Source organism: Pleurodeles waltl, chromosome 6, assembly GCF_031143425.1.
Source record: "Pleurodeles waltl isolate 20211129_DDA chromosome 6, aPleWal1.hap1.20221129, whole genome shotgun sequence".
Classification (NCBI taxonomy): domain Eukaryota; kingdom Metazoa; phylum Chordata; class Amphibia; order Caudata; family Salamandridae; genus Pleurodeles; species Pleurodeles waltl.
The window spans coordinates 103,453,405-103,469,502 of record NC_090445.1 but is presented as its reverse complement, the minus strand read 5'-3'; the positions used below and the strand labels follow the sequence as shown (position 1 = coordinate 103,469,502).

The 16,098-nt window shown below is 46.8% G+C and overlaps 1 protein-coding gene across 2 annotated transcripts in view; it reads left to right on the top strand.

Annotated features, from left to right (window-relative positions):
• The window catches only part of CDK12 (cyclin dependent kinase 12), a 358,486-nt gene that overhangs the window by 257,918 nt on the left and 84,470 nt on the right, over positions 1-16,098 (top strand). For both annotated transcript variants that reach the window (XM_069237454.1, XM_069237455.1), the window contains exon 12: positions 14,793-15,001. In XM_069237454.1, coding sequence (XP_069093555.1) covers positions 14,793-15,001 — 209 coding nt within the window. The remainder of the gene's footprint in view (positions 1-14,792; positions 15,002-16,098) is intronic.

Here is a 16,098-nt window from a genome sequence, read left to right as displayed (position 1 = left end):
TGAAACCATTACTGGAATGGCTGCAAAATCAATGGTCCCAAGCAATAGGGAGTTGGGAAGATCTAGTGGTTGTCACGCAGAAAGTGGCAGAAGAGATAGGGTGGTGGAACAGATCATATATAAATAAAGGGAAGACATTTCTACAGACAACTCGTACAGTGACTGTAAGGAAATGCCTCCTTGGCATGGTTACCCCCTGACTTTTTGCCTTTGCTGATGCTATGTTTTGAATTGAAAGTGTGCTGAGGCCTGCTAACCAGGCCCCAGCACCAGTGTTCTTTCCCTAACCTGTACTTTTGATTCCACAATTGGCACACCTGGCATCCAGATAAGTCCCTTGTAACTGGTACCTCTGGTACCAAGGGCCCTGATGCCAGGGAAGGTCTCTAAGGGATGCAGCATGTATTATGCCACCCTGGAGACCCCTCACTCAGCACAGACACACTGCTTACCAGCTTGTGTGTGCTAGTGAGAACAAAATGAGTAAGTCGACATGGCACTCCCCTCAGGGTGCCATGCCAGCCTCTCACTGCCTATGCAGTATAGGTAAGACACCCCTCTAGCAGGCCTTACAGCCCTAAGGCAGGGTGCACTATACCATAGGTGAGGGTACCAGGTGAGGGTACCAGTGCATGAGCACTGTGCCCCTACAGTGTCTAAGCAAAACCTTAGACATTGTAAGTGCAGGGTAGCCATAAGAGTATATGGTCTGGGAGTCTGTTTTACACGAACTCCACAGCACCATAATGGCTACACTGAAAACTGGGAAGTTTGGTATCAAACTTCTCAGCACAATAAATGCACACTGATGCCAGTGTACATTTTATTGTAAAATACACCACAGAGGGCACCTTAGAGGTGCCCCCTGAAACTTAACCGACTATCTGTGTAGGCTGACTGGTTCCAGCAGCCTGCCACACTAGAGACATGTTGCTGGCCCCATGGGGAGAGTGCCTTTGTCACTCTGAGGCCAGTAACAAAGCCTGCACTGGGTGGAGATGCGAACACCTCCCCCAGGCAGGAGCTGTAACACCTGGCGGTGAGCCTCAAAGGCTCACCCCTTTGTCACAGCACCGCAGGACACTCCAGCTAGTGGAGTTGCCCGCCCCCGGCCCCCACTTTTGGCGGCAAGGCCGGAGAAAATAATGAGAATAACAAGGAGGAGTCACTGGCCAGTCAGGACAGCCCCTAAGGTGTCCTGAGGTGACTCTAACTTTTAGAAATCCTCCATCTTGCAGATGGAGGATTCCCCCAATAGGATTAGGGATGTGACCCCCTCCCCTTGGGAGGAGGCACAAAGAGGGTGTACCCACCCTCAGGGCTAGTAGCCATTGGCTACTAACCCCCCAGACCTAAACACGCCCTTAAATTTAGTATTTAAGGGCTTCCCTGAACCTAAAGATTTAGATTCCTGCAACTACAAGAAGGACTGCCGAGCTGACAAACCCCTGCAGAGGAAGACCAGAAGACACCAACTGCCTTGGCCCCAGACTTACCGGCCTGTCTCCTGCCTTCCAAAGAACCTACTCCAGCGACGCTTTCCAAGGGACCAGCGACCTCTGAATCCTCTGAGGACTGCCCTGCTTCGAAAAAGACAAGAAACTCCCGAGGACAGCGGCACTGCTCCAAAAGAACTGCAACTTTGTTACAAGGAGCAGATTTAAAGACCCCTGCAACTCCCCGCAAGAAGCGTGAGACTTGCAACACTGCACCCGGCGACCCCGATTTGACTGGTGGAGAACAACCAACTCAGGGAGGACCCTCCGGCGACTCTACGACTGTGAGTAACCAAAGTTGTCCCCCCTGAGCCCCCACAGCGACGCCTGCAGAGGGAATCCCCAGGCTCCCCCTGACCGCGACTGTCTGAACTCCATTTCCCGACGGCTGGAAAAGACCCTGCACCCGCAGCCCCCAGCCCCTAAAGAAACGGAACTTCTGTGCAGGAGTGACCCCCAGGAGGCCCTCCCCCTTGCCCAGGTGGTGGCTACCCCGAGGAGCCCCCCCCTTGCCTGCCTGCATCGCTGAAGAGACCCCTTGGTCTCCCATTGAAACCTGAAGGAAACCCGACGCATGTTTGCACACTGCACCCGGCCGCCCCCGCGCTGCTGAGGGTGTACTTTCTGTGATACTTTCTGTGCCCCCCCCCCCCCCCGGTGCCCTACAAAACCCCCCTGGTCTGCCCTCCGAAGACGCGGGTACTTACCTGCTGGCAGACTGGAACCGGGGCACCCCCTTCTCTCCATTATAGCCTATGTGTTTTGGGCACCTCTTTGACCTTTGCACCTGACTGGCCCTGAACTGCTGGTGTGATAACTTTGGGGTTGCTCTGAACCCCCAACGGTGGGCTACCTTGGACCAAAAACTCAAACCTGTAAGTGACTTACTTACCTGTTGAAACTAACAATAACTTACCTCCCCCAGGAACTGTGAAAATTGCACTAAGTTTCCACTTTTAAAACAGCTTATTGTGTTTTATGTGAAAAGTATACATACTAAGAAATGGTTTCTTACCTGTAACTCCAGTTCTCTCGTAGGGGTATTTCCATGATAGTCATAAGCATTGAATAGTTCCGCGCGCCTGCGGGGACCCCGGAGCACTGATGTGAAGTATATTCTTAAGTGCAAACACCAGCCGTTTAAAGAAAAGGTCTGTCAAAAAACACTTAAGAATAACATTGTGCAGCCTATGTGAACAGCTACACAGGCCAAATTGTTGAAAAGAAAATCAATAGTAGTGTAAATTCATGTTCAAACACCTATTTATTCTAGAAATGTAATAACAAATACATTCTCATACTTTATTTACACCTCTGATGAGAATAAAACAATGCAGGGCAGTGTAGCCCATAGGCTGCCATTATACAGAATGTAAATAGAGCTGTGCCTTTAAGAAAAGTAAAGTCTTCCTGTTTCCCATCATGCACAGCAAAAGGCAGTTGCCTCAGTTCTTTTTTGGAGGCTATTACCTGACATGAAGAAAAAACAAAACATTTGTTGGAGTACCCACCTCCATAATATTCATGTTCTATGTCAACTCCACCGGGGAGGAGGGAGGGTTGCTTATGACTATCATGGAAATACCCCTACGAGAGAACTGGAGTTACAGGTAAGAAACCATTTCTTCTCTCGTAGGGGATTTCCATGTATAGTCATAAGCATTGAATAGAGTAGCAAGCCCATCCCCATAGCCGCGGTGGAGTCGATATAAGAATACTGAGAAAAACATGAATCATGCAAACAAATTCTTGAGCAAAGCCTGTCCAACCTGAGCATCTGCCCTAGCGTCTGTATCAAGGCAGTAATGCTTAGTAAAGGTATGGACCGACCTCCAAGTGGCAGCCTTGCATATTTCTGCCAAAGGGACATTTCTCATCAAGGCTACAGTAGCTGCTTTCCCTCTGGTCGAGTGGGCTTTTGGTCTACCACCAAGGGATTTGTTTGCTAACTGTTAACATAACATTATACATGAAACAATCCACCTGGATAAAGATTGTTTAGATGTGCCCAAACCTGTTCTGATTGGGCCATAGTTAATAAAAAGCTGTTGTGATTTTCGTAAGCTTTTTGTCCTGTCCAAGTAAAATTTCAATACTCTCTTTACATCCAGAGAGTGCAGAGTTCTCTCAGCAGGAGTAGCTGGATTCTGAAAGAAAGTCGGTAATGAAATTGTTTGGTTCACATGGAAGTCGGAGACTACCTTAGGTAGAAATTTTGGATGAGTTCTCATTACCACTTTTGCAGAATGAAAAACCGTGTAGGGTTCCTGAGCGCAAAGGGCCTGGATTTCGCTGACCCTACGCGCTGAAGTGATTGCCACCAGAAAAGCAGCTTTCCATGTGAGATGCTGCAGCGATGCCTTGTGTATCGGCTCGAATGGCGGCAGCATCAGACGTGATAAGACAACGTTCAGTTCCCATGGAGGAGAAGGCTTTCTAATGGGAGGAAAAACCTTCTTTAAACCTTCTAGGAAATCCTTAATAATCGGAATCTGAAAAAAGGAAGTTTGTGAAGGACTCTTTCTGTATGCTGTTATCGCCGCCAAGTGAACTTTTATTGACGACAGTTGTAAGCCCGATTTTGCCAAACTTAACAAGTATGGTAAGATAGATTGTTCTCCACAAGAAACCGGGTCAATGTTGTTGTGTAAACACCAAATGCAGAATCTCTTCCACTTGCTTGCATAGGCTGATCGTGTGGAAGGGCGTTTTGCTTCCCTCAGAATTTCCATACAGTCCTGAGGTAAGTTCAAATGTCCATATTGCACTAGCTCAGGAGCCATGCTGCCAAACTCAACGATGAGGGGTTGGGATGAGATATCTGCCCTCTGAACTTCGTGAGAAGGTCCGGGCGATATGGTAGCCTGATGTGTGGTTTGAGTGACCGGTGAAGAAGGTCTGGGAACCACCACTGGCGTGGCCACTCCGGAGCAATTAGGATCATTTTGGTCTGAGCATTGGACAGCTTCTGGAGAACTGCCGGAATCAGGGGAAGCGGTGGAAAGGCGTAAAGAAATGCCCCTGACCAGCTTATCCATAGGGCATTCCCCAGTGTCCCTGGATGGTAATATCTGGAGGCGAAGTTTTGGCATTTTTTGTTTTCTGGGGTTGCGAATAGGTCTGTAGAAGGGGTACCCCAGAGTGCGAAAATGGAATGAACGACGTCGTCGTGTAGTACCTGTAAGGAAATGCCTCCTTGGCATGGTTGCCCCCTGACTTTTTGCCTTTGCTGATGCTATGTTTACAATTGAAAGTGTGCTGAGGCCTGCTAACCAGGCCCCAGCACCAGTGTTCTTTCCCTAACCTGTACTTTTGTATCCACAATTGGCAGACCCTGGCATCCAGATAAGTCCCTTGTAACTGGTACTTCTAGTACCAAGGGCCCTGATGCCAAGGAAGGTCTCTAAGGGCTGCAGCATGTCTTATGCCACCCTGGAGACCTCTCACTCAGCACAGACACACTGCTTGCCAGCTTGTGTGTGCTAGTGAGGACAAAACGAGTAAGTCGACATGGCACTCCCCTCAGGGTGCCATGCCAGCCTCTCACTGCCTATGCAGTATAGGTAAGACACCCCTCTAGCAGGCCTTACAGCCCTAAGGCAGGGTGCACTATACCATAGGTGAGGGTACCAGTGCATGAGCATGGTACCCCTACAGTGTCTAAACAAAACCTTAGACATTGTAAGTGCAGGGTAGCCATAAGAGTATATGGTCTGGGAGTTTGTCAAACACGAACTCCACAGCACCATAATGGCTACACTGAAAACTGGGAAGTTTGGTATCAAACTTCTCAGCACAATAAATGCACACTGATGCCAGTGTACATTTTATTGTAAAATACACCACAGAGGGCACCTTAGAGGTGCCCCCTGAAACTTAACCGACTATCTGTGTAGGCTGACTAGTTTTAGCAGCCTGCCACAAACCGAGACATGTTGCTGGCCCCATGGGGAGAGTGCCTTTGTCACTCTGAGGCCAGTAACAAAGCCTGCACTGGGTGGAGATGCTAACACCTCCCCCAGGCAGGAATTGTCACACCTGGCGGTGAGCCTCAAAGGCTCACCTCCTTTGTGCCAACCCAGCAGGACACTCCAGCTAGTGGAGTTGCCCGCCCCCTCCGGCCAGGCCCCACTTTTGGCGGCAAGGCCGGAGAAAATAATGAGAAAAACAAGGAGGAGTCCCTGGCCAGTCAGGACAGCCCCTAAGGTGTCCTGAGCTGAAGTGACTCTAACTTTTAGAAATCCTCCATCTTGCAGATGGAGGATTCCCCCAATAGGGTTAGGATTGTGACCCCCTCCCCTTGGGAGGAGGCACAAAGAGGGTGTACCCACCCTCAGGGCTAGTAGCCATTGGCTACTAACCCCCCAGACCTAAACACGCCCTTAAATTTAGTATTTAAGGGCTACCCTGAACCCTAGAAAATTAGATTCCTGCAACTACAAGAAGAAGGACTGCCTAGCTGAAAACCCCTGCAGAGGAAGACCAGAAGACGACAACTGCCTTGGCTCCAGAAACTCACCGGCCTGTCTCCTGCCTTCCAAAGATCCTGCTCCAGCGACGCCTTCCAAAGGGACCAGCGACCTCGACATCCTCTGAGGACTGCCCCTGCTTCGAAAAGACAAGAAACTCCCGAGGACAGCGGACCTGCCCCAAGAAAAGCTGCAACTTTGTTTCCAGCAGCTTTAAAGAACCCTGCAAGCTCCCCGCAAGAAGCGTGAGACTTGCAACACTGCACCCGGCGACCCCGACTCGGCTGGTGGCGATCCAACACCTCAGGAGGGACCCCAGGACTACTCTGATACTGTGAGTACCAAAACCTGTCCCCCCTGAGCCCCCACAGCGCCGCCTGCAGAGGGAATCCCGAGGCTTCCCCTGACCGCGACTCTTTGAACCTAAAGTCCCGACGCCTGGGAGAGACCCTGCACCCGCAGCCCCCAGGACCTGAAGGACCGGACTTTCACTGGAGAAGTGACCCCCAGGAGTCCCTCTCCCTTGCCCAAGTGGAGGTTTCCCCGAGGAATCCCCCCCTGGCCTGCCTGCAGCGCTGAAGAGATCCCGAGATCTCGCATAGACTAACATTGCGAACCCGACGCCTGTTCCTACACGGCACCCGGCCGCCCCCGCGCTGCTGAGGGTGAAATTTCTGTGTGGACTTGTGTCCCCCCCCGGTGCCCTACAAAACCCCCCTGGTCTGCCCTCCGAAGACGCGGGTACTTACCTGCAAGCAGACCGGAACCGGGGCACCCCCTTCTCTCCATTCTAGCCTATGTGTTTTGGGCACCACTTTGAACTCTGCACCTGACCGGCCCTGAGCTGCTGGTGTGGTGACTTTGGGGTTGCTCTGAACCCCCAACGGTGGGCTACCTTGGACCAAGAACTGAACCCTGTAAGTGTCTTACTTACCTGGTAAAACTAACAAAAACTTACCTCCCCCAGGAACTGTGAAAATTGCACTAAGTGTCCACTTTTAAAACAGCTATTTGTCAATAACTTGAAAAGTATACATGCAATTTTTATGATTTGAAGTTCCTAAAGTACTTACCTGCAATACCTTTCGAATGAGATATTACATGTAGAATTTGAACCTGTGGTTCTTAAAATAAACTAAGAAAAGATATTTTTCTATATAAAAACCTATTGGCTGGATTTGTCTCTGAGTGTGTGTACCTCATTTATTGTCTATGTGTATGTACAACAAATGCTTAACACTACTCCTTGGATAAGCCTACTGCTCGACCACACTACCACAAAATAGAGCATTAGTATTATCTATTTTTACCACTATTTTACCTCTAAGGGGAACCCTTGGACTCTGTGCATGCTATTCCTTACTTTGAAATAGCACATACAGAGCCAACTTCCTACAGTACCCATTCGTGGTTCTCGCTTATTACCCGACTGAGGGCATCCGCTTGAACATTCTGGATGCCGGGCAGGTGAGTTGCCACTAGCGACAGGTTCCTGGCTAGAAGCCAATGCCAGATTGTCTGGGCCTCTCTGGATAAAATTCTGGACCTGGTGCCTCCTTGTTTGTTCACGTAGTACATAGTGGCCACGTTGTCTGTCTGAAGAAGGAGAGTTTCCGTTCTCAGAGAGGGAAGGAAGGCTTTGAGCGCAAGGTGGACTGCGCGAAGTTCCAGCAGATTGATGTGATAGAGACTCTCTTTCTGTTACCACTCGCCTTGGACTCGAAGATGTTCCATGTGCGCCCCCCATCCGAGCAGTGACGCATCTGTTACGATGGTTTGAGATGGAGGTCGTTGTTGGAACGGAATCCCCACCAAGAGATTGCTGGGCAAACACCACCACTTGAGGGATTGTAGGGTGTGAGGAGACAGCAGGACTTTGTTCTCCCAATCGTCCCTCAGTTGACACCACTGATCCTCTAGATTTTCCTGCAATGGTCTCATATGGAGACGAGCATTGGGAACCAGATGGATACAAGACGCCATCGAGCCCAGTAGAGAAGCTATTATTCTTGCAGTGGCTTGAGGTCTTTCCTGCAGTTGTTTGCACTTTTGGAGAATCGATAACCGTCGTTCCTCCGAAGGAAACACCTTTCCTAGCTTGGTATCTACAATGGCCCCTAAGTAATGCAACCTCTGAACAGGTGTTGCTGTTGATTTCAGAAGATTGACTTGAAGACCAAATTTTTGTAGCAGTTGTAGAGTCCATTCGAAATGCTGCTGTGCCTCGAGATAGCTGGAGGCCTTTATGAGCCAATCGTCTAGATAGGGATAGACGAATATTCGCTGTTTCCTCAAGTGGGCGGCTACTACCGCCATGCATTTGGAAAAAGTCCTTGGCGCTGATTTTAGGCCGAACGGTAGAACTGCAAATTGGTAATGGCGTTTTCCGACAGTGAACCTTAGGAATTTTCGATGTTTCTTGGCTACTGGGATATGGAAGTAAGCGTCGCAAAGATCGATCGCACATAGCCAGTCGCCCTGACGTAAATGTGGGTAAATTTGGTGTAAGGCTAACATCCTGAATTTTTCTTTGCGAATCCATTTGTTTGCTGTCCTCAGATCTAAGATGGGACGAAACTCTTGTTTGTCTTTTTTCTGTACAAGGAAATATCTCGAATAAATCCCCTTCCCATGTTGGCTGATGGGAACGGGTTCTATGGCTCTTTTTTGCAATAGGATATTGACCTCTAACTGCAGAGCTTCGAGATGGTGGTTGGCTGTTTTGGGTGGAACAGATGGTGGAGAACTGGTGAATCTGAGAGCGTAACCATGTCTCACAATATTCAATACCCAGGCGTCTGTTGTGATGCGTAGCCACTCGTCTAGATGATTTGAGATACTTCCCCCTACCGGAGTGGGTAACGGAGGAGGGGGAAGCAAAGATTCAGGGCCTAGACGTGGGAGTTTGTCGAGGTGTCTGGGTCTGAGGTGTTGAACGACCCCTTGTCGACTTTCTGGAGAAGCCCCTCTGATGCTGCTGCTGCTGCTGCTGCTGTTGCTGAGGGCGTGAAGACGACCAATGTGGAGCCTGATACCTGTGGGTGAACAGTCTTCTTTGATATGGGCGGAATCCCTTTCGCTGTTCTTTAGGTCGCTCTATGCCTACCGCTTTTAAGGTATCCAGCTCCGACTTCATTCTGGCCATCTCATCATCGGCATGAGAGCCGAATAAAGTGGAGCCTGAGAAAGGCAGGTTCTGTATCCTCTGCTGTGCTTCGGGTTTAAGCGATGTAAGCCGCAGCCATGCATGTCTCCTGAGCGCTATACCATGAGCATAGTTATGTGCGGATAGAGTTGAAGCATCTGCCGCAGCACTTATGATCTGGTTAGAAACCATTGCTCCCTCGCTCACGACCTCTAGGAAATCTTCCCTTTTGTCCCTAGGGAGATGCTCTGAGAACTGTAGTATAGAGTCCCAGAGGGATCGATCATATCTCCCTAATAAAGCAGTGGCACTAGCTGCTTTCATGGTGATAGATGCCGTCGAGCATACTTTTCTTCCTGCAGCATCGATCTTTCTGCTTTCTTTGTCTGGGGGAGCAGAGGAAGACAGTGACGTTGAATGCGATTTCTTCGCTGCCACTATAACTACCGAGTCTGGTACTGGGTCCGACCTCAAGAATAGAGGATCTTGCTCTGGTGGACGGTACTTTTTAATGAGTCTGGAAGGAGCAGACTTTGTTGTAGCCGGCGTGAGAAAAATGTCCATTGCCGGTTCAATAAGACCCGGAACCAGCGGAAGTAAAGGTTGTGAAGATGTCCTTTGATGCAAGGTCTCAAAGATTACTGATGTCGATTGGGCTGGAGCTGCTAGCGGGATATTCAGCTTGGTTGCCCCTCTCACTAAGACCTCCTGAAATGTGTTGACATCATCTATGGGAGACACTCTTGGGGATGGTGAGTCTGATAAGGTTGGAGAGTAGTCTCGTGTGGACGATGAAGAATGTCCATGATGTGATTGACGACGGTGCCTTGAGGTAGATGTACGTCTCGAGGAATAACCAGAACGCCCTGCAGATCGCGTTGGAGTCCTCGGAACAGGTTCTGGAGGAGGCGCCGGAAGAGGAGCCGTAGGTGTTACCGGCGTCTGTGGTAAAGGCGACTGCCTTTGTGAGAGCTGTGGTGATGCTGGAAGTAGGATAAGCGAGGCCGAGGATTCTGAGGTTGTATAAACCCTTCTAGGCCTCTTAGATGGTCTTCTCGACGTCGAAGCACTCCTCGACGTCGAACTGCGGTGACGCCGAGTGCCTCTAGACGTCGACTCGTCTCGCCGCTGAGAACCTCTCGACGACGAACCTCGACGTCGGTGCAGTGACGGTGAACGCCTCCGACGGCGAACACTCTCTCTCGACGGCGATCTCCCTCGCCGTGTCGACGGCGAGCCCGACTCTGATCTCCTTGGCGTGGACTGTGTTCGCCGTGTCGACGGCGACCCAGATCCTCTCGACGTCGGGTGTCTTCGCCGCCTCGACGGCGAAATAGCTGTCGACGGCGAACGATGTCGTTTTCTCGCCGGCGAAGCACTCCTCGACGGCGAACATGTTGGTGCCGTTCCCTGCTTCGACGTCGACGCTCTCGACGTCGTCGGAGATCTAAGTCGTTTTTCAGCAGGTCTGGAAGGAGTCATGGAGGAAACAGGTTGAGCCCTGGTAGAAGTCTGACCTTCTCCTCGCTCTGTAGTGGAATGGCCACTTTTTCTCCTGTCCTCTTTCGCCTGGAGTCGGATCTTCTCTCTGTCACGAAGGGTTCTTCTAGAGAAGGTTTTACAGATGTCACACGACTCCGGTTTGTGGCTGGATGGAAGACAAATTATACAGACCCTATGTGAATCTGTTTTAGCCTTCTTTCTTCCACAAGAAGGACATTTATCAAAAAGTGAAGGCATTTCTAACTAGAAAAACCTCAAAATTCTGTCAGAATTTAACAGAAATCAGTAGAAAATGATCACTCAAAGGTAAAAACGTCGAGTGAAAATGAAATTCAGAAGATATTTCAATGAATTTCTGTCACAAAAGCTTTTGTGAGGTAGAGCTCAATGCTTCAGGGTCCTGTCAGCAGGAGCCGGAAAAAAGAACTGAGGCAACTGCCTTTTGCTGTGCATGATGGGAAACAGGAAGACTTTACTTTTCTTAAAGGCACAGCTCTATTTACATTCTGTATAATGGCAGCCTATGGGCTACACTGCCCTGCATTGTTTTATTCTCATCAGAGGTGTAAATAAAGTATGAGAATGTATTTGTTATTACATTTCTAGAATAAATAGGTGTTTGAACATGAATTTACACTACTATTGATTTTCTTTTCAACAATTTGGCCTGTGTAGCTGTTCACATAGGCTGCACAATGTTATTCTTAAGTGTTTTTTGACAGACCTTTTCTTTAAACGGCTGGTGTTTGCACTTAAGAATATACTTCACATCAGTGCTCCGGGGTCCCCGCAGGCGCGCTGAACTATTCAATGCTTATGACTATACATGGAAATCCCCTACGAGAGAAAGTAATGATTCAAAGTTCCTAGAGTACTTACCTGCAATACCTTTCAAAAGAGCTATTACATGTAAAATTTGAACCTGTGGTTCTTAAAATAAACTAAGAAAAGATATTTTTCTATAACAAAACCTATTGGCTGGATTTGTCTCTGAGTGTGTGTACCTCATTTATTGTCTATGGGTATGTACAACAAATGCTTAACACTACTCCTTGGATAAGCCTACTGCTCGACCACACTACCACAAAATAGAGCATTAGTATTATCTCTTTTTACCACTATTTTACCTCTAAGGGGAACCCTTACACTCTGTGCATGCTATTCATTACTTTGAAATAGCACATACAGAGCCAACTTCCTACAGTGACCATCACAACAGACGCTTCACATATGGAAAGGTGTACACACATGGGCAATCTCAGTATGAGTGTGAAAGGATCAGGAGGCGGTTCAGTATATCTACATTTTGGAACTAAAAACCGTGTTCCTAGCCTTAAAAGCATTTCAGAAAGAACTTTGGGGAAGGACATTATTGATCCAAATGGACAATATAACAAACATGTTCTATGTCATCAAACAATGGGGAACACAATCCCTACCTCTATCCAGGGTAGCACAAGAAATTTGGAGAAGGACAATTTAAAGAAAGATGGACCTTTTAGCAGTGCATCTACCAGTCTTGAGGCGGACAGATGGAGCAGACAAATTTCGTTCTTTCAAGAATGGGAACTGAACCAGTCAGTTCTTCACGGGATCTTTCAGGAATAGGGAACTCCAGAAATATATTATTCACAACACCTTTGAACACAAAATGCCAAAGATGCGCCTCTAGATGGCCATAGCAGCAATCCCTGGGGAATACACTGTCTAATAACTGGCTACGGAGACTGCTGTGTGCTTTTCTCCCAGTGCCGCTGATACAGAGGGTGATCAGAAAATGCAGGATCAGCAAAATATTCATTCTAATTGCACCGCAATGGGCAAGACAAACATTGTTCACAGAACTGATCGAATTTGCACAAGGAAAAAACAGTACCAAGAAGACAAGACCTATTGACAATGGAAAAAGGAAGGGTTCTACATCCAGAGCCAGAATCTTTGAACCTGGCAGCATGTCTCCTGAGGAGTTAGAATTCATACACCTAAAGGTGCCAAAAAAAACAATGGCTATCCTTAGAAAAGACAGGAAACTTACAACTAGAAAATGCTATTCCACTAAATGGAAGAGATGCACGCTATAGGGTTATAAATACGGACTTTTTGAAAAGAATACAAAGAAAGACTGTTAAAATATTTACCACACCTTTTTGAATGCAATTTAAACTATGCTTCTTTAGAGGTACATTTAGCTGCCATAGTGGCTTGCACAAGAGGGCACATAGGAAGACATTATTTCAAAACACCCATAGTGAAAAGGTTTTTGGAAGGCGAAAAGAAGATTGCACCACAAAAGAATGTACTAGCTCCTGCTTGGAACTTAAATGTTGTTCTCACACAGTTAAGGAAGAGTCCCTTTGAACCTTTACATAAAGCTACACATGCTCACGCTAAAGGCTGCTTTCATAGTGGCTATAGCTTCCCTATGCAGGGAGAGCGACTTGCAGGTGCTCCATTTACCAGAGCCATATTTGTAAATACACAAGGAAAGGATTGTGCTGAGAACTGATCCTCAATGTTTACCTAAAATAAAAATAAAAGATTTTCCAATTCCACATAAACCAGAGTAAACCAATACCATTCACTTTCAACCACCTCAATGTGAACAAACTGCTAAAGAGTTGGTGCACAGCATGTGAATCCAGAAAAGATTGATCCTGCAAAACAAAGTTTCTTACATCTCTGTGTAGTTTTGCAGCTTGAAGAATTTCCTGGTTTCACAAGCGGGCCACCCACCTCCGCAAAGAATATCAAAAATGAAAAGAATAAATCTGGTGGGAAAGGTGGGAACTTCTGGAGGGAGTGCAGCGGCGTCACAGGAGAAACCAAATGGAGGTACGTTGACACCCAACAACAAAACACACAAAGGACAAAATGTTTTTGGAGACCATTCCAGACCCAACCACTAGATGGTTAGATGGCAGAATAATGCACAGCATATGAATCTAGGCAATTCTTCAAGCTACAAAAACTATGCCGAAGGGAAATAAATTTTACGTTTTCCTTCCACTTCAAGGATAAATTAGACTAAATATTGGTTGTGCAAGGATCGCAAGATTGACCAAACATCTCTCTTCTTTCAATTCCTAAACGATCTTATCTCCTGGTTGGAATTGGTGGAGGGGGCAATTAAGTTCTCTGCCCCAATTTTTTTTTAACTGAGAATTGTTGACAGTACACTGTGTAATTAAACTCCGAAGTGTGCTCAAAATTAGCCTGTCGTCTTTGCCTCAAGTTTACTTATTCTGAGTTGCTTTTTATTTTCTTATTCCTCTTAAAGTACATATATATCGATCCATGTTTTAATGAGCACAATCATATTTGCAACATCACAAAACAAAATAATGGACGGAGTGTTGAAACTTTTCAAACACTCACCCCCAGTCACAGGTCTCGGTTTAATCCATCGTTATTTTGCTCGCCACGTCACCCCAGTTTGGACCCAGCTATAGGCAAATCAGTCTTGACCCTGTTCCCCCATGGGAACAGTCCAGCCCGAACTGCTAGGCCAGGTCCTCCCTGGACAGGAAACAAGCATCCTGGGACCAGTTTCTGGGTATCACCCTTCATCAGCCAGGCTAGCTTGAATCCAGTGACGCAGCGAGCAAGGGACCCACATCTGGGCATACTCCTGCCACAGGGTCAAGACTGATTTGCATATGGCTGGGTCCAAACTGGGGTGGCATGGTGAGCAAAAGAATGATGTATTAAACCCAGATCTGTGACTGGGGGTGAGTGTTTGCATTGTTCAGCACTCCGTCCATCATCCTTTTGTGTCACAATCATATTTGACCATTATGCTTCTTGTCAAATTAGGTGCCATCCAGATACCCATCCTTGCGCGTCTTGCAATGGTTTTTCAGTATAGAATTTTTTTTTGTATCGGGCACTAAGACAAATGTCTAATGATGGTGTCCTTGTTGAAGGACTGCCCTTACTCAAGGATTTCCTTTTCCTTTGTGGCACTAAGCTCAGCACATGCAGGTTGCTTTTTCAGCTGCATAACAAACAGCATTTCTATTATGGAAATCATGATGCAAACATGGAACTGTATTAGAAAACCAAAGTTCTTGCCACCTCTTTGAACGTACCATCTTTGTTTCTAAACTTTAAATGTATATAGTGAAGTTCAGTTTTCAAGTGTTGAATGTTATTTCTGAGTTCTTTGTCTTCTGTCTTCAGCTTGCCGCACTGGCAAGATTGCCATGAGCTGTGGAGCAAGAAGCGACGCCGGCAGCGACAGAGTGGAATACCAGTAGAAGATCCTCCCCCGGCGAAGGCTCCCCGGAAGGAACCTCCACCTGCTGTGACTGCTGACTCTGTCAAGAACTGCACACCTCCCCCACCAGCACCTCTAACAGTCAAAGCTGAAACTTGTCTTACTGATTTAGGTGAGTGTTTCAGAGTGTACACCACAAATGGAGTTCTTTGTCAGGAGGTTTTGTTTAAACATTATATACATTGAATAGTCACGTTCTGACATGAGGTCTCAAAACACTCGACAGTATTTGTCTGTTTGATTTTATTTTATTTATTTTTTATTTATTTTTTCTCCTCCCCCTTTCCTGCAGCTTGTTTTGATAAAGGTTATAAATAATTGGCTGCATGTCTGATGAATGTCTTTGACCTAATAATTTGTGGTTTGTATCAGTAGGAGCACTTAGGTCTTGTAATGTAAAAGCCCTATATTTAGATATTCATCTCTGAGGTTAAGAATAGCATTGTTCTGATTTGTATTGCTCCCTTTTATTGTGTCAGGGAACTGTAGATGCATACGCAAATTAAATGATTCTTCCTCTTCTTTTAGTATTGATGTCTGCGCATCTCTAAATGTAAAAATTAAGACCCAGCTAGATTGGTGGCTTCTTTGTACTATGTTAATACAATGTAAAGTTATGTGATATGTAATTCAGTTTGATGGCCAGTACGGCTTCAAAGTTGGTTTATTTAGTAGTAATACATTATTTCAGAGCCACTTCTTTTCTTCCCAGCCTCCATTCAAAGTAGGCTTTGTACTGAAATTTCCCTTTGGAATCATCGAGCAAGGACTTTCTTTGATATACCATCTGTAGGAAGCTGGCTCTCTTTATGGTGCATTATAAAGAAGTGCACAGTGTAGGAAGTTGGCTCTGTATGTGCTATTTCAAAGTAAGGAATAGCATGCACAGAGTCCAAGGGTTCCCCTTAGAGGTAAAATAGTGGTAAAAATAGATAATACTAATGCTCTATTTTGTGGTAGTGTGGTCGAGCAGTAGGCTTATCCAAGGAGCAGTGTTAAGCATTTGTTGTACATACACACAGACAATAAATGAGGTACACACACTCGGAGACAAATCCAGTCAATAGGTTTTGTTATAGAAAAATATATGTTCGATGGCATCTGTCGCTGTAGATACGCATGTTCTGCAATAGCTCGCCATCTGGTGTTGGGCCGGAGTGTTACAAGTTGTTTTTCTTCGAAGAAGTCTTTCGAGTCACGGGACCGAGT